Source organism: Phaseolus vulgaris, chromosome 2 (genome assembly GCF_051622355.1).
Source record: "Phaseolus vulgaris cultivar YP4 chromosome 2, ASM5162235v1, whole genome shotgun sequence".
Taxonomy (NCBI): Eukaryota; Viridiplantae; Streptophyta; class Magnoliopsida; order Fabales; family Fabaceae; genus Phaseolus; species Phaseolus vulgaris.
The window spans coordinates 39010283-39030132 of record NC_143499.1 but is presented as its reverse complement, the minus strand read 5'-3'; the positions used below and the strand labels follow the sequence as shown (position 1 = coordinate 39030132).

General features: G+C 30.8%; 1 protein-coding gene across 2 annotated transcripts; it reads right to left on the bottom strand.

Annotated features, from left to right (window-relative positions):
* Window positions 1-608: 608 nt before the first annotated feature.
* KEA3 (K+ efflux antiporter 3) lies at window positions 609-13829 on the bottom strand. Of its 2 annotated transcripts, none has more exons than XR_016518711.1 (19): window positions 13377-13806; window positions 12547-12918; window positions 11724-11825; window positions 11175-11255; window positions 10808-10909; window positions 10015-10092; window positions 9268-9336; window positions 8995-9045; window positions 8444-8557; window positions 8236-8362; window positions 8003-8137; window positions 7305-7486; window positions 7076-7211; window positions 6605-6682; window positions 6424-6525; window positions 5804-5965; window positions 5356-5445; window positions 5119-5280; window positions 609-1003 (listed from the first exon to the last, which is right to left on the bottom strand). XR_016518711.1 is itself a non-coding variant. In XM_068613781.2 (19 exons), the coding sequence occupies exons 1-19, from the start codon at window positions 13410-13412 to the stop codon at window positions 779-781; spliced, it is 2379 nt and encodes a 792-aa protein (XP_068469882.1). In that variant the 5' UTR covers window positions 13413-13829; the 3' UTR covers window positions 609-778. The 2 variants fall into 2 exon arrangements, 1 of the variants encoding a protein (XP_068469882.1); XM_068613781.2 differs by having other exon boundaries at window positions 8236-8337; window positions 13377-13829.
* Between the last annotated feature and the right edge of the window lie 6021 nt (window positions 13830-19850).

Sequence of the window (19850 nt, the reverse complement as noted above, 5' to 3'; positions counted from 1 at the left end):
ACAAAACTCCAACATAAATTTGATTTATCAAATAACCTAATCAAAATATTACATAACTTACTACACACAATTTTAATTTATTTCAATTATAATTAATTAAATATTATTATTTACATAAATGTTATCTACTATTAAATAAACTAATATTATATATTTTTAAAAATTGTGTCGAGATGGTAATTATACAAAAAAAAATCTTGTAAGGTTGATGACTTCAATATAACACGCTTGAACTACATCATGCCACTACTTAAAAAAAATATATAAAAAAACAATTGTATTAATCAAAATCATGTCACACAACTTCATCCTTGATTTTAACATAGTAAAAATTGTATCTTACAAATCCTAATCCGTATTTTTTTTAAAAAGTAACCCCATTTAAGTAAAAACAGGGTAAAATTGCCTCAGTTTGGTAAAAAACAGAAATTCCACTTATTTTTGTTCTCATTTTTCGACAGTGAATCGATCTGCTATGAACATTGCTAAATAATTTTAACAAGTAGGACGTTATTTTTTTCAGTAGTTTATGCCACCTTGAACTGTTTCTGACTTCCCACAAGAAACAAAAACTATTTTAAAGATGTTAAATCACTATACATTTTGTGGCTCTCAAAAGAATCGAAGTGAGCATCAGAGTTGGAATGATGCTGTTCTACAAGGCATTGAGATGTTTCCTATACATATATTGTTAGCTCTGCAATGAAAATGAAAACTTCCTGAATCTTTCAGAATTTATTGGGGTTAGAGGACCAAAATAAATGGGAAGAAGCCCTTCTCAGGGTTCCTCAGTGACAGCAGTATGGGAAGAAGAAATTGATGAATCTACAACCATTGCGCTTTCTTCACTACTTTGTTTGCCAAGTAAAACACCATTTCCTTCTAATTTCACAGCTTCATTAAGTTCATGTTCTTGGTCTTTCTGATTCATTTCTGATAATTCAGATTCTGGTGAAGTTGTTGCCACCGGAACACGTGCTTCCCTCGTGTCAGAAGCTTTCACCTTACATTACAGACACAACAGTTTCTTGTTATGCAAGTTTCTATCACACCAATAGCAACCATAAAATTAAAAAAAGAACAAATTAGTAACGTGAACATAGTGAAAGTTATCTTGAAATCTAGTTATAGAAAGATAATTTAATTTCCTTGAGAATAAATTCATAAGGTACTTAGTAGCTAACTAACTTTAGAAGGTAAAGTAACAAATACTAATCATTGAAGAGAAAGTCAACTGTAAAAATTACATGCATATGGAGAACAAATTATTGATGTGTTGAAATATCAATGGAAAATTTCCTTAATTAGCAACTAAAATTACTTATTTTACACTTGCTCACTTTAGAAGAGCCAAATCTATCAAAAAACAACAACGCATCAAGCAAGATCAACCCACAAAAAACAGCATGCCCAACAGAATTGAAACTCCTATAAGTCTCCAGAATTTTGCTGCCTTACACTGTATCTGTTTTGAGCTATTCTTTCACCGTTGTTATAGCTGTCATCTTTAGTGTATTTTTTATATTTGGTTTTCTTTGAATTCTTGTCTCTTAGATTCTATCTTATCCTTTTGATGAGCTGGAATAACTAGACTACATATATCCCCAATATGTTGCTAATGGTTAAGAAATGTGAAAGGCCTTTTCCAATACTGTCTTTTATCAGCAAACCAGTTTTTCCAGTATCCGTTTTTGTTGTGGTATCAAAGCTCCTACAGCTCTGTTGATACTGCACAAGGCTCATACCTGGTGACCGAATGCTATACCAAGCTGAAATCAATCTAGAAAAAACTAGAAAACTACCATCCCATGAGTCCTTGTACCTGTGAAGCTAGCTAGAACATATAACAATCAAGATTTCATCGTCTACTTTCTCAAAGGACTTGAATGATTCTTTGTCGTGTATTCTCACTTTCTTCCTATCCAACCTCTACCAACAACCGAGAATTTATACAAGGAGAAAAGAAAAAAAATAAAAGAAAGCCATCAAGTGGTGGTAGGTATTGTTATTGGATGTTCCCATGCTTCTAAGAAAGGTGAGATGCAACTTTAGCCTCACTAAGAAGGAAGGACAAATAAAAGATTCATTTTAGGATTGAGGATGAATAGGAATTTGATAGCTCTAACTTTGAATCTGAAGAAACTGAAGAAATACTTAACTTTGACAAGACTTGCTTTGAAGGGGAAGAGGAGAAGGGATATTGGATAACACTGAAGATAAGAGGCAGATGATTAGAAATTTAGGACATTTGTCTTATGTTTTGTCGTTATTTCAAGTATTGAACTTGGTGGTGTTTTTCTTTGATTTTATTGTTATTTGAATTTTTGCACTTGCTACTATTATTAATTATATGGTTGTCTTTCACTACTTTTGCATTACTATTATATTTCTGCATTTTTTTAATATCAATAGGTATATATTATACCTTTTGTCCGTGTTACTTCACTAAAACACTGGCATTAAGCGATGTTTTCCCCAATATATATACGCAGCACTTCGAGAATTGATGTAGGCAATTTAAGACATTCCGACACTCCCCTTCCTTAGATGTTTATCAAACCAAGTGAACCCACCAGAGTAAGCAATTACCTAGATGATCTATAGGCTTGCGAAACAAATATATAAGCCACACTCCAAGACTGAGAGGCAAGCGATGTAGGACTTCCCTCCACAGATGTCTGTCAAACCTGGCGAGCCTACCAGAATAGCCAGTTACCAAGATGAGCTATAGGTTTAAAACCATGTTAAATTTCAAATCTGATAGGAAATAGCACATTCAACTATTGAGATTCCTCTTTGTTAGTGAAAATATTGTCTAGACTTACTCATTAATTACGGCTCATTGGGTTCGAAACCAATCTCCACACCTATGGACACCACCTTTTGTAAACAAGACTGTTGTAGTTTGTTGCCAAATCCATTAACCCACATAAGCTTCGTTGGTAACTTGATATACTTCACCAACAAACGTCCTAACATTGCCTTTGCAACACAATAGCCAAGTCAATTTGTGTCTTGATCAACTCAAACACATCTTTCTACTACTACTTGTATTATCAAATATCTCAAAGGATGTCCAAGAAAGGGACTCCCTTTTAGAAGAGTCACCCATTTACATTCGTGGATTCAGTGATGCAAATTGGGTAACATGTATTGATTCAAACAAGTCAATCATAGGGTACTGTTTCTTTCATGGTAGATTGCTAATTTCATGGAAGACTAAGAAACAAAGCATAATTTCTTGCTCATCTCTGAGGTAGAGCATAGAGCTCTTACCTCAACCAGATGTGAATTACAATAGCATACTAACCTTCTCAATGATCTCCATGTCACTTGTTCTTGTCCAAATGTGTTATATTGTGATAATTAAAGTCTTTTACGTAGAGCTGCAAATCTATGTTGACCAAGCATTTAAATATTGATTGCCACACTGGTTGAGAGAAAAGTCAACAATGATTCATGTGATTGCTTTGCAATTCGTCCTTCAATCGATTAGCATGCATTTTCACTAAAGCTCTCTCGTGCCCAAACCTTTCGGTGGCAACTTTTCCAAGCTTGAGCTAGATGACATTTTCCTATCACCACACCAGTTTGTGGGGGTATCAGCAAAACAACTGCCCATGATGCAAGATCTGCCCACACAAAACAAGAGGCCCAACAGAACTGGAACGTCCCTAAGTCTCCAAAATTTTGCTGCATAACACTGTATTTGTTTGAGCATAATAAATTTCAACACAATTGGAACGTTCCTAGAAGGATTGGCCCTAATGTTGTCACTCTCTCAAACTAAACAATATCCAATGTATGCATTTTTGCTATCCCATAACCCCCACACTCCAAGCATATTTTGATTTGCCACCCCCGGAAACCACCATGTTCTTTGAACAGTTTTTTGCTCCTCGAGCATTTTTTTCTCCCTAGCGACTATTGTGTCCTCCAGCAATTCCCACGCCTCTGAGCCTTTTTGCTCTCCGGCAACCCCTATGCTCCTCAAGTTGTTTTCTTTGTTCATCAAAAGCTACCACGCTCTTTGAGCATTTTTTTTCTTGTCTATAGTTGTTACGAACTTCAAGCATTTTTGCTCCTCAATAGGCCCCACGCCCTCTGAGCATTTCTACTCCCTCACAACCACCACACTCTTAATTTTTGCTACTCGACAGTAGTCATGATCTCCAAGCATTTCTTTGATCTTCGGCAACTACCATGCCCTCCAACATTTGTAACAAACTTGACTTATATGATAAGTATGCTCAAACTTGAGGGAGAATGTTAAAGATGTCACTTATTTACTTTAAAACACCTCCAACAGCCAACTAACTGATATGATTCGGGGTTTTGTGTTAATGGCTTTTGTAATAAGTTTGTCTCATATGATACATATGTTCTGGCTTGAAGGAGAGTGTTAGAGATATGATTTGATTATGTTAGATATGGTTTGATTATTACATCAAATAGAGATATGATTTGATAGGGAATATCTTACCAAATATTTTCCATTATTAAATATTGATTTTGTTCCTTACTATTGTTTCTCTTCTTCATTATAAATAAGAATACCATGTGTGTACACAATATACAACACATAATTACAAGCAATACTTAATAAACTAAATTTTATATATATACATATATATATATATATATATATATCTGTACGGTGCTATTGATTAATAAACGTGAAAGGCCCTCTTTCAATACTGTCTTTTATCAGCACACCAGTTTTTTCCTAAATTCATTTTTGTTTTATGGACTCACCTCAAGGTGCAGGTGCAGAATTTATCATGTCAAGAACAATGTAATCAAAGACAAACAATAGAAGGATCTTCTTTCCTATACTTTCAAACATAATGAAAGGGGGGGGGTGGGGGGGAAGAATAGCCGTCTAAACGAAAAATCAGAAGTTTAAGGTCATATTACGGTCAACATAAGGAAACCACACAACGCAACATCAACACAAATCACAATCAATTAAGTACTAATGTTTATACTTATTACTCATTACATTCTTTCCTCCCACTTTTTGTTAGATATCCTATTAATTTCAGACAAATCCACAAGACAGCTCATACACAACCATATTTTAGCATTTACTCAAGCCAAATCATTGTTTTGTAGTACCTGCAGCGGTTTCATAATATCTAATCCACGATTTTCAGGTTGGCTGCTTGCTTCTTCAGCTTGGAGCTCCATAGAATCTCTAATAAGCTGACTCAAAAATGCTACATCATCAGACATCACACCAAGGCCTTTCAGCAGCTTAGAACCCAGGTGCAAGCTAGTCTGCAAGAATAAAATATTTAGCACCAGTTTCCTTTCCAAGTATCAGGGGAGGGCAAAAAAACTTTTTGGCGCTACCTCTGCATTTTCCAAAATGGCATCTGTTGCACCTGACTTTTTCAGATCTAATAGATGCTTTAGATCACGAGCTCTGGCATAGATTGGGATCTGAGGAATTTCATCACTAAGTATACAATTAAGCCAAGAGAGAAGACAGCAGGATTAAAGGAAGATATGAAACACAGTTACAAATTTTTATCAGCCAAGTTACACTTAATAAAAACCTAACAAGTAATACAAGTCCTAGTGCATCAGATACCCTTTGGTTCTGTTTATAACTTGGTTGGTAAGAGATTCTTATGATACATATTGGAGACTATCACCATTCATTTTATAAACAAATTAAAACTAATATAATCACATCATACTATCATATTTGCTTTCATTTATAGAAATCCACTACTTCCCCCCTCTTGTGCACATATAAATGCATGCTCTCAACCAATTGAGATAAGAAGAAAATTACCGTGGGAAATGTCAATCTTAGCCTCTGAACAGCATCAATTGTCTTCTTCTTTCCAGTGTACATAATCATAAAAGCCTTTGGAGAAGAGACACCAGCAGATTGAAGAACATCGGGACGTGATCCATCCCCATAGACTATAGGAAAGCCAATTTTTCTAGCTGCCTGTCCAGCAGTTAAAGATGGGAGAATAAATTAAAAGAAAGGTGGATAAAAGATATTGCAATATGAAGGGTAAGAAATGACCATAAATAAACCTTTCATTCTCTTAATAAAATAAAGAAAAAGAAAAGATAAGAACAAAGAGACGATGAATGATTGATGAGTGAATATTAAATTGGAAAATTTATAGTTGCATATCATGCTATTCACAATATCTGTGAAATTTTAATTTTTAAAAGAGAAAACTGTGCATCAGTTGTGAATATAAATAGAGAATTTGACCATATAAAGAAGCTTGTCTTTTTATTCCATGCTTCATATAAGGCATCAGAGAGAATGTCTCAACATCTAATTATTGCAGATATTCTAAACAGCAGATCTCTACCTAATAGTTTCAAACAATTCCTCAGAAAATGAAAAGAAAAGGGTCTCATGATGCACAACGCTTAAAATACACCGACCTTTACAACATTGGGGTCCAGATCAAATGCCACATAAGGCCATCCTACTTCATCACTCTCTCCTCCTGAAGCTAATGGATTGGACAGGAAATTGGCAAGGACCTTTACATATAGAACAGAAGGAGAAATTTTAGAAATGAGTGATAGAAATGATAGGTTTTACAATGTATTGATGATCTACCTGGCCCATTTGTCCAAATCCAAGGATAACAATAGGTTCCCTAGCGTTGAAGTTAATAGTCTCCGAAGCTTTCTGATTCTGCAAATAATTCAGTAATTAATGTACACTTGCAGTTAAAAATGAAATCACTGGCATAAGATTGAAGAAAAAGTTGTACATTGTTTTTTACGTCTCATAGTTTGTCCTATGACACATTAAGTTGATAAAAGAATAATAATTGAAAAGAAATTGATGGCTTGAACAATAAAATCCACCAGAGAATGAATTTTGTGTCGAAAGGACCTACTTTAATACAGCTAGTGAATTTTCTTGTATTTTTTTTAATTACATTTCTTATGGATGACATTTTTTTTTTTCAAATACACCAATATTCATCATTGCTACTTGCAATCCTTATATGCATACACATGTGTGTTTGTATTGGAGTGCAAATAACTGCCAAAATTGTAAATCGTACAAAAAAATACATACATTCTCAGGATCAGATTTTTCTTCAATAAAACTAGCAGCCCTTCTTCCAGCTTCGTTCAGAAATGGGGTTAATGCCATCGACAATACCACAACAATTATAAGCAGCTTGTTGAGCTCAAGAGGAAGCACCCCAAGCCTGTTACAAGAAGCCATAAATTTTTATAACTAAAAACAATCTGAATGTTCTCACTCAAATAACATCAATGCATCATATCACATAATTAAGTACCTATTTGCTAAAGAGAAAACAACAAATCCAAATTCGCCTCCTTGGGATAGAAGCAATCCTATTCTTACACTTTCTTGTAAAGTAAGCCCAACACGAGGACCAATTGCAGTTATGATCAATGTCTTTATAACAATTAAACCTCCCAAGAGTGAAAGTACATTTGGCCATTCTCGTAAAAGGAGCTGCAACAAAAATAATATATTATGAAGGGTAAATATACATCTGAAGTTATACACACAAACACACATACACACACACACACACACACATATATATATATATATTCATTAATTCATATATCTAACAAAGACTATTCGTTTAAACTTCATAAATTCATGGATCCAATTGCACCAAAACAGATAAATCACTTATGTTCCACTCAAACAAGTACTGGATTTAATAGAATAACACAACGGATGTGTGAGTGAGTTGGTAGATGAGTATCCCCACTTCAAGATAAATCAAGGAAATTACTATTTACTATACAGTATTTGAATTTATCCAAATACAACTTCAGTATGTTACTAGAATGTTACACCACTGGTGAACAAAATCTTGGACCTCTGTAATAACTAGTTTGATGAACCTGATAATAAAAGTTTGCATATATGCAGACACAATGGTCAAATTAACATAATAACCATGCTTAGAAATACAAAAACCATGCTACACATATCATGAATGATAATCATATTAACCTGCATGTCAATTGAAGTTCCTGTAGTTAGAAAAAACAATCCAAGCAGCAAGCCTCTAAATGGTCTTATGTCAGCTTCAATCTGGGTCCTGAAGTTTGTCTCTGCTAAAATCGCCCCAGCTAAAAAAGCCCCGAGCTGTATTATGATATTACATACAATTGTCAAGTTAATATTCAATATAATGATTCTTCAAAAATCTCAAATTTAAACCCTAAGCATTGGAAATACAGAACCGTGTCACTAAAGCCCAAATTCTGTGTGCCTAGTGAAGTCCCAGCAATTGTCAGCAAGCAGAGAGCAACAAAAGCCTCTGAGCTCCTTGTATCTGCAACAACCTGAATTTGACCAAGAGTTTACTGCCTAGAACATGTAAAAAATGAGTTTGGACGCATTTTATTTTTTTTGGATAAAAATCTTTCTCGAAATATATTTGTTACTGACCTCAAAAACTCTACTGAGAATGTACTTTGCCCCGAGAGAAAGCAGACCCAATCCACCTAATGCCTTTAAACTTTCTTGAGCAAGCGTGGGCCAAATACTCCCCTCAGTTATATTCTATAATGAAAAATAAGAAAACAGGATCAAGAATGAAAGCAAAAGTTTATGCATCTGATTATAAAGAAGTTAGTTTATTGAAGAAAATATAACAATATGCAACATACATAATTGTTAACCTCAAATTTACAGTAAGTAAAAAATAATACAAAAGCACAAACTTAGTATTGTAAATAGCAAATTATTAGTGTTGGAGATCTCACATCGACTAGAAATTGAGACATTTCATTAATTATAAGTGGGTGCAAACCCCACCTTATAAGCTGGTTTTACGAAGTTGAGTTAGGCTTAAAATTCACTTCTTAATATGATATCCGGTTTATAAGTCTAGCAATTACAAATAGTTTAAATATCCATCAGTTTATAAAGAAAGCAGAAAGGCAATATGTTAAATTAAAAATATTGAGTGAGGATATTACTTATCGTCCACATCTCACCTGGCTCTCTAGTATTGGAAGTATGACTAAAAGAGGAACAACGGCTAAGTCCTGGAATAAAAAGCAGAAAAGGAACAAAGTTAATTATATCAAAGTTTTTCTTTACTGATATTTATCAATCGACAACAACAGAAGATGTCAACAGGTAAAATCATACAAGATGAGTCCTCCTAACATCCACATTTTTTTTTATAAAAGAAACTGCATACTTGGAGATTGAGACTGTAACCAAATCTTGTACGAAGCATACTTGGAAGAGTTTAAGACAAAAACCTGTAAAAGAAGTATTCCAAGAGTTGCTGAACCAAATCTTGTAGGAAGCTCACCTTTCTCTGCAAGAAGCTACAAATACATATGCTTGATAAGTTGAATTATCCATATTTAGTGTCACACATGACAGTGGATTCATGCATGTGGAAAACCGGAAGCAGACTTAAAACCTATTTTGACCTTGATTTCTTTTCAAAGCAGTAAACAAGACAAGGTAATAGCAAATCAATGAACAAGGCTGGACAGGAAGTTTACAAACCATGAGATTGCATATTAGAGGAGGAGAAACATGATGTGGCAGGACTAGAGGAGGAAGACGACATAGTCAGCCACAAAAAAAACTATGTATATGTGCTTTTTGTATTAACTTCAAAAAATAACAACCACAAGCTTTTCCTTTAAGATTTTTCTCTAAAACTTACAAACTATGTGGGAATGTGATTACCTTCACAAATATTTTATAGAAGCAAGAAAAGTGTTTGTTAGTTTCAAATTAAAACTCAACAGAACTTCCTCGATCTTTCAGAAGTCGTGAAATTATATTTATTTTCTTGAATGCATACAATGTTTCCTATTGTAAATATGAAAAGTAAAAGTACTAGCCAAAATATTAGTCACATAAGTCAAAACAAGGAGCTATTGATACATGAAGCTACTATTATTGATATACCAACAAAGTGAAATAAAAGTATATACATCAGCCTCATGTCTTTCGTGCAAACAAGGTGAAGAAATTATACAAACAAATACCTGTAAAACAAATGCAGAAGATGATAGAGAGAGAGCAGCACCAATCACTACAGCTTCATCGACACTTCTTATGTTCACCTATGAATAAGAATTCAAAATTAATTAGATTAAAGCAATGAAGCCTCTTCAAGTTTTATTGACATTATACTCTTTCATATCCAGCCATAATTAATTATCTTTATAATTAAAAATCATCTCAAAATATTAAGCTGTTAGATGTAGGGCTACAGATGGTTTTATGTGAAACATGCTCCCAAATGCAAAAGCCATTTAAGTGCAGACAAAACACACCACAACCTGACTTTGAGCAGAAACTATAATTTAATTAAATAGGGACAGTAAGGAATGAACTTCATAGTCTATGTTCGACTAGATGAGATCGTCTACATGGATAAGCCAAGCCATTGCTGACAAAAGAACAAAACAAAGTCACATAGGGATTCTAATAACTAATTTAAAAACCAAAGGATCATCCAGTACCTGGTCAACTAGGACCTTGTAGAATGTGCAAGAGGTGGGAGTCACTTCCTAAAGAATCAAGTTTTGGGCAAGTGCCTATAGCACTTTGTCCTTTGAAAGTGTCTGTAGTATATATGCATGCAAATGCATTCTGTCTATCTATCTCTCACCAGAATTCTCTCAAAATTAAGAATCTTCATTATTAAATTTCTCATGGGAAAGTTTCTGTACTCTGTATGTGTGCATTATGTCTGTCTCTCACCAGAACGACTTATAATCAACTACAGGGTACACACATGAAACTAAGAAAAAATGTTAGATATAGAAACCTTACCAGGTCAGGCCTAGAGTGGAAAAGGAATTCCAAAACTTTTGTTCCAACAGCTCCATTTGGAGGAAGCTCAAAAGCAGTAAATGCTAAAGTAGACAGTAAAACCTACAAAAGTAAAAAAAAAAATTAAAACAAGGACAAAAATGCCAAATCTAATTTTATAAAATTTAAAAAAGAAATCAGAATGCTCTAAAAAAGTACTAGAACAATTATAAAGGATGAACAACTAAATAAAATAAATCAATGGTAAAAAAAGCCATCATCTACGATAAATATGTAATCTTTAATATAGATGAAGCTAAATGATGAATAGCATGAATGAAATGGCTTAAGAAATTTTCTTTGTGTGCCCATTATCACTCCCACATACCTGAGCAAATCCCATTCCAAAAGCATATTTTGCGAGAGCTTTTAGACGTGCAAGTGAAAGCTCTAAACCCATCTCAAACAGCTGAAAAGAAACAAACATTTCTTCAGAGACAATGTACAACATGTTTATCAGAAATTTTACTGAGGATTATCACCATGAAAATAATGTCAGTGAGACTTTTAAAAGGTTCTTCCATAACCACCAACTATAGTTCATTGTGCATGATACCATACAACAAATATGAACATAAATGTGGTTTGGATCAAACAATGTTATTGTTTTATAAAAAAAAAGGTAGTTTCAAGAACTATGTTGAAAATAAAAGCAATCAATATGCTAAATACTACCGCTTGGATTACTAGCTTTTATGATATGGAGTAATGAAAAAATAGGCTAATATCTAGGTGTTTTGGATTTTTAGTTTCTACAAAATAGAGTAATAAATATGGCTAAAATATGTTTAGATTACAATTTTAAAGCTTCATTTGAGGGAGACAGACACATGGGGGAAAAGGCAATAACTAGAGAAGCTTCATTCACGTATCTTACCAAGAAAAGGATCCCCCATTCGGATAAAACTTTAACATCTGTAAGGTTTCTAATTAAACCAAACTGATTGAGTACCACACCAGCACAGAAGAAACCAAGTATCTGAAAATAACAACCATTAAATTGATTTCAATGATTAATATAAGAAAGTAAATACACAACTAAGCCTATTTCCACTATTATGTGTGAGATTCAACATGGATGTTCACAAAATTTTAAGTAACTTTACATTGTTTTTACAATTTAAATAAATTCAAACTAATTTCTGAGTCCAAACATTTAATTTCAAACTAAACTACAAATCTAGATCTTTCCAGCAATAGAACTGCAATCTTAAATTCATAAAATAGAAAAACTACCTTCAAAATTTGTTTGTTAAGTACAATGATGAGAACACATATAATATTGATAACTGATGGGAATCAATTAGTTCAGCCTCCAAAGCAATATTTGTAAAAATAACTTGAAGACTAAGATTTTCGAGTAGTTATTTTGGCATATAATAAGTACAACGGAATGACAATAGATATTGAGTTGGTGTAAATCGTAGTATCTCCAATCTATAGTGATTCAAATTATCATGAAACCTTATGTTGTGTATCCTTCTCATGTCCTGATGCTTGTGTTTGTCTCATTTTCTTAAGGAATGCCTTAGTCTGTTTTAACTGGTCAAACTAATGCAGGAATTTAGCTAAAATAATAATGCAGAGCATTACATGACAGTGAATGATGCTTATGAATATTGAGATGATAGATATCATAATTTCAAGAGCATAACTTAAAAAAAAGAGAGAGAGAAAGCTAAACTCCAAAAACTTCTTACAGGACTGGCTTTAAGTGACTTGAACGTTGGCACAATTATGACGGTCACAGCCAAGAAAGTAAGAGTATCCAATCCTAAATCATTGATTACATCAACACCTTCAGCAACATCATATGCTACATTTGTTTGCAGCCGTTCCCAACGAGGCCTATACAAACCTTTCCAACCAGAACTTAATGGAACATAGAGAGGAGTAGGCCTTTTAATGAAATTTTCTGACACAGATTTCCCATGAAATATCCCATGACTAGCACCATGTGGCAGTAGTGTCACTTTCTTGTTGACTGAATAAAGCATAAAAATAGAATTTCTATAAACTCGTGAAATAGCATGAGAGTAACCCGGACTCTTTTGTTTGGTAAGGTCATATCCCTGCAGGGAAACAATATTGCAAAAGAACTATTAGAGCAAGCAACAATACTGATTAGATTATGCAACAAGCTTAATTTACTCTTACATTTTAGGCCTAACTCCTCCCACTAAAAGGCCTTTTAAGGTAAGAGGTTCCAAAGCTTTATAAGCTTTTGTCATACACAATCTTTAAGAAAGACTTGGGTTTTTCTCAAGAATTAAAGTTTAACACAGACAATACTCAAATCTCAGTTCTTGGCTTCTCAATGAAAGCAGGAACTGACTCTATTATTTGAATATGCACTGGATTTAGCTACAACTTCAAAGTTTAAACAACTTAAATTTCTATATTACTACATTATTGAAGAGAAATGTACAAGATGGAAAAGAAATTTTCTTGCGGCTTGATATATGAATAACTCAAACAACATAACCCACCAAACCCAACAATAATAACCATGCATAGAAAGAGATGTTACCTTAAAGCTTTGGCACCAAGCTAAAGAGTCCAGCATAGTGGTAGCGTTCACAAAGCAATGAAACCCAACTTGGGAAAAGTCATTTGCGTTTGTTTGTTCTGGTTATAGACACCCACAAAGAATTTGAAGTAAGGTGAAAGAAAACAAAAGAAAATAATTGATCTTTTGAGTGTGGTGTTGTTCGCTGCCTCAGAAAATAGAGGTGGAAAGAGGCACACGTACACGTAGGAAGCTGTGAAAGATAGAAAACTCAGGAGAAAGTGAAAGGGTCATAGAAAGAATTTGCATGAGGTTGGAAATTTTGGAATATTAATAATTGGATAAGTGTAAGTTTTTGCGAATGGGTGAGCACCACAGCCACAAGAACTTCAGTTTCACCAATGTCCGATGTGGTTTTCGTGGATCACAAACGCTGTTCGGATTTTTCAAGTCAGACAGATACGCAATCTCCATGTGCCTTATTTTCCATGTCATCATCCAAGTAAATATTTACATGCTTCAATTTAATTTTAGTGTATTTTGCTTAATAAATAATTTCTTATTTTAAAATAGAAACATTTAATCCTTCTATTTAATAAAATACATAATTTTGATCCAATTCTTAGTTATATATATATAATTGGACCAGAATTTCATATTTTCTTAAATGAGATAATCACGATTACGAATGAAACGAAATAAATACAAGATTTTTAAAAAGCAGTATAAGAAACTCTTAAATATGATATATATAAAAGGTAAAGGCTCGATTAAAGAAAGATTAGCTTTTAACTTCAAAGTGGTAAAGTTGAAGAAAAAAGTTCTGGTCAATTGATAAACTTCCACAACTCTAAGCTTTCGTGTGGCCGAAATGTTCTGACTTCCATAATTCCTCAGCTTGCACTGATTTTGCATGTTAAGGCAATTGAGAGCCCAAACAAGTACTTTGGGTCTTCCTACTACAATTGGAAGATTAACTATGAAACATAGATAGGGATACGGATTATGAATACTGACCATGATACACTTAAATTGAAAATTATAAGAAAAAAAAAGTCTTACAAAAGATAAACTTATATAAACTATAATTTTTTATTTTTATATTTGTTCATCCTCACATACAATTTTTAACATTCATCAAGACTAAATTAACAATTTCAAGAATTTTATTGTCATCCAATGAAAAGTATTTAGTTTTCTATTCTTTTTATTTTGAGGAGTTTTTTTTAGAGAAGACCAAGATTAGTATGAACAAATGCTAGATCATCTGTCATTTTAGGTGTCATCTTATTTCTTTTCAAAGAATGTATAAATGAGTAGCTACTCCAATTCCTTTCACAACAAGAAGAAGAACATGGTTGTCCAAGTAGTTTAAGAGCTATATTCTAAAGTGTTGGTGCATGAGCTCCATGAACAATCTACCATAATTTTGCATCCATTTTACCTATATCCTTTAAAGAGTCAATGTAGACAAAATATTTTCTTTCATCTGAAAAGTTCGCAAACTCTATATTTACATGTCTCCTTACATCCGGGTCATCAAAATACCTCTTAAAACATTTCTTCCTTTCTTAAGTTCCACATCTTGATGTGGGCAAGTCTTTGTAAATCTTCATTTAACCATTCATGATTATAATATCTACATAAAAAATATATAAACATAAATTAACATAATATTATAAATTTATGATATTTTAAATAATATGTACACAATAAAATATAATTATAAAATAATTAAACTATATAATGTATTACCTTGGATTTAAAAAATGGGCAAGGCAATGAAGAGATGTGTTACTCTTAGTCCACTGATCAATTAATATTGAGTTTACTACCTCAAAAAATGATGAATGTTCACCTTTTGTCTTTATTTCATGTTGGTATACGACCTTTCTCACATTTTCAAGCATTGAATCCCGCATTTTGTATACTAAGTCAAGAGTAACTATATCCGTATTTGTTTTTCTGAGAACATTATAAATAGGGGCAGAAAAAGCAAGTATGTAATCAACTTTCTTTTGGAGTCATTTTTTCAAACTTCAAAACCTTTTTAACATAAGTTCCAAGAATCACGTTGAAAAGGTCGTGGTCCACTAGATCGAGAATGTCGACTAGTGTGTTTATGTTGAATACGACCACCATGAAAGTATTGATTGAAAGACAAACAAAAAGGTGTGGTTTGATGATATTGAGTTTGCACATAAGTAACATTAGCTTGAAATAAGGTTGAGTTAGAAAGTTTATACCTATGAAATTGTTCTTCTTGGGCAAAGAGGAGAGATTCAATTTCATTGATAAATTAACGGTTAGTTTTTGGACATGACAACAACTATAAACACATTGTAATCTTATGGTAACCGTTCAAGAATGCTTTCAATGTGATCTTCAGTAGTCACTAGGACACTAATTGCAACAATCATGTTTAAGCTTTCTTAATATGATAAAGATAGGCAAAAAAAAAAAATTATCGTTCTTGTCTTTAGAAACAACTTCATCTTTTGAACTTGATCGCGAATATGAGACATGATAATTTTCATTTGGCAGTCAAATTAAAGTGATTCCAACGTAGCCATTCAAACGACAAAAAATGATAATATAATTGTGGTAAAATTACACTAAGTTATCTCCTAACAAATCCAATAACAAATTAGTGTTCAAAATCTATCTGCAAGTAAGACAAGTTAACAATAACTAAATATAAAAATGAGAGTTTCTAAATTTGTTTAATAGTAAACATAAAATAAATTATTAAAATAACAAATAAAAAGCAATTGATCCCAAGTTCTTCCACCATTGAATTCTTCATATGTTCTTTAAAGATTAGTCATTTCTCAATCCTCAAACAGAGTTAAACCAAATTGAACATGCCTCAATCTGGTTTAACTTGAAACTTACTAGTAAAGCATGCGTCTACTGGTTTAATCAGTACCCACTTTGTTCCATACATATGCTCCATGAATGGTAGTCCTGAAGAATAAAACATTCTCCCAATTTCATAATTAAGATTAGAAGTTTAGCTGCATAAGAAAATGAACTTCTATAATAAGGATTTATTGCTAAATGAAATGGTAGTCTTGAAGAATAAAACATTATTGCAATTTCATAATCAAGATTAGAAGTTTAGCTGCATAATAAAATGAACTTCTATAATAAGGACTTCTTGCTAAATGAAATGGTAGTCCTGGATAATAAAACATTATCGCAATTTCATAATCAAGAGTATCTCTCGCTTGAATATTGAAAGAAACTTATAAATAACCTTTGACTTTTGGGTTAACACCATTGTTTTTATGATTTCCTTCATCAGATACATGTGGTAGGTTCTTTTTTCTTTTGAATTTTCTATTTTCAATGTTGCTTCATTGTCTAATTTTTAAACTCAACAAGTTTTGACTAGTCACGTTTGAACAAATTCTAACTCCTCTTCCCATAATTTTTAACAAATGAACTTTTACTCGAGTGTAAAATTCATTGAATGAGAAATCACAAAAACTACATGTGATCATATTATTTCCACCACTGGGATTTTTTCTTAACTTTGAAACATATATTCATAAATATTTTATTTCATCTTCTTGTTTAGTGGCTTGATTAGGTATATTAATCTTAATTTTTTATGACTTATTTCGCCAAGTGTATCGAGTAAGAAGTAATAATTTGTCCCTAAGGATGAATATCAAATCCACAAGGATCATTTCTTTTAAAATCTCAATGTATAGTATTCACTATATAAAAAAATGTGCGAAAGTTTGATTGAAAGGTCATTGGTATCATAAATTTACATGAGAAATTAAATGAAAACAAAGTAAACGATTAAGATAATTCAATTGAGAAAATTGGGGTTAGGGTTAATCATTCTCACTCATTTGTATTTTCAATGAATAAAAACATATAACATTCTAACTTGATTGACATTGATACATATATAAAAATCAATTATATTGATTCCTCGCATATAGAATTATTAAGATTACCTCTTAAATATTGATTCCTCACATATTTATAAAAATATTCTTATCATTAAGAAAAAATGTTATAAAGTAATTAACATTTCAAATCTATTCTTAGCATTCAAACATGTTAAGCATTATCATTTATGTCAGATACTCATAAGTAGTTTCCAGGCAAATCCAATTATCAAAATTAGGAATAAAGATTTAAGCTTAAAGAATAAAATGATAATACCAATATCAATCAAGAACAAAATATTATAAATAAATATCACCTCAAGACATAAAAGTTTGAACATATTACTCCCAATTCCAAAGGGAAGACTTAGTCATTCATATTGGTCATTACAAGCATTGAAAGCAAAAAAATAAGATCCAGAATGTTTCTCTTTTACGATTGCCTCTTTTAGGGTTTCCTATCTTTGATTATCCTCCATTTCCTCTAACGACTTTGCCTCACGCTCTTATTTAACCTAATTGAATGTAGGTTAAGTGACATCTCGCTCAAGCGACATACTTCTTGCTCAAGCGAGTTTCACGAAAATAAAAACCAACTTCACCGGAGCAAACTTGCTTAAGCGAGCCTTAGCGAGTTTTGGGCATGTTCTTGGCGAGTTTGCTCCAGAGAGCAAGTTTTCCTTTGGAGATTGCTTGGGCGAGTTTGAATGAGTTCTGAGCGAATTTTGAATGCCCCAACTTTATCTTTTCTCCTCATCTCTAACTTTTCCATTCTTCCTCTGGTCATTTATCTCTATCTTTTTCTATATTCCTTAAATTAGCACAAACTTAAGAATAAATAGTTCTTATTCATCTTATAATCCAGAAATATGTTAAAAAATTCAAATTCCTAAATTTAAGGTTGAATTATAACTTTATCTACAATTAAAATTCATAAATATCTATTTCTTTACGTAAAATGCACTAAATTATGACACTTATCAATTTCCTATAGCAAAAATAAATTAAATATAAAAATCAAATAAATTCATCTAAGAAAAATTAATTTATGAATATAAACAATAAAATATGTAATAAATTAAAAAATTAAATATAGTATAATATATTATATATTTTAAAATAATATTCAATTACTCTGATATTTAAGGTTATTTTATACTTTTAATTTCAATATAATCGTTATTAAATATCTTATCATCTTGTTTGGAAGTTTGCTATAATAAAAATAAATTACATATAAAAAATTTACTTAAATTTTAAAATCAAATAAATTAATCTAATAGAAACTAATTTATAAATATAAAAAGTAAAATATATAATAAATTAAAAACTAATTGTAGTATATATATTATATATTTTAAAATAATATTGAATTATTATATTATTTAACGTTATTTTATACTTTTAAATTCAATATTATTATTATTATAAAAAATATTATTATCCTTTTTGGTAGTTTGATTAGGTATATTAATTTTAAATTCATATAATAAAATAAATTAAATACACAAATTTAATTAATAAAAATAAAATGAATTTATTTAATATAAATTAATCTATAAATATAAAAAATAAAACATTTAACAAATTAAAATTTTATTATAATATATTATATACTTTAAAATAATATTGAATTATTATGTTATTTATATCTTTTATTTTAATACTATTATTGTAAAAAAATATTATCTTTAATATTTCTTTTTTAAGCAAAATTTTATTTTATCTTTTTTGAATATTAATCTTTAAGAAAAATTTAATTTACTATTAAAAATATAGTTAAATTATGAAAAAAATATTATTTATTTATTATATTTTAAAAATAAATAAAATAAAAATATAATATTTAAATTACAAAAGAATACAAAATATTATATAATTATATAATAGATTATATTTAAATTTAATTGTTAAAACATAAATTAAATAAAAAATATTAATTGATATCAATTTTTTTTAAAATATTTTATTTTTATTAATAATAAGAACTATTTTAGATATCAAAATTTTTCTAATTTATAAAATAATATTCACATATCAATATAATAATTAATTATTTTTTATTTCTTAAATTGGTTGTATTTAATAATTTTTTTTGTAAAGCAAATATTTCTAAATTGACCATGTTGTGTATTCTTTTATATAAAATTTAATATTTAATTTTACTTAATTAAAATTAAAGAAATAATAAATAACAAATATTAGAATCATAACAATATGGATATATGTATGTTTTTGTTAATATACGACTCAGTCCTTTAATAATGAAATAAATAAATTTAATAAGTATAAAACATAAAAAAATATAACTTTATCCCTCTTGACACTATATATATATATATGTGTGTGAACTTTTTAAATAACTAACTGAACTTTTAAGCTTCAGTATATCAAAATAAAAATATATTGTTTATATGGACCAAAATATGGCCTAAGAATTTTTTATAAAATAAAATAAATTTATGTATTAATTTAAAATATAATTTAAAAAAAATATAAAAGATTTTTTAAAACTAACTTAAAAGATAAAATTATAACAAAAAAATAAAAAGGATTTTATCTTTTATTTTTATCTTTAATTTTGCTT

Excerpts from the sequence above, each read along its gene's own strand:
- KEA3 (XM_068613781.2), bottom strand. The coding sequence starts at position 13,412 with ATGCTGGACTCTTTAGCTTGGTGCCAAAGCTTTAAG. Across the intron at positions 10,910-11,174 it reads TTGGAATGGGATTTGCTCAG|GTTTTACTGTCTACTTTAGC; the intron begins GTATGTGGGAGT and ends TTACTTTTGTAG. Across the intron at positions 8,138-8,235 it reads ATTTGGGCTTTAGTGACACG|CTCGGGGCTTTTTTAGCTGG; the intron begins GTTCTGTATTTC and ends ATCATAATACAG.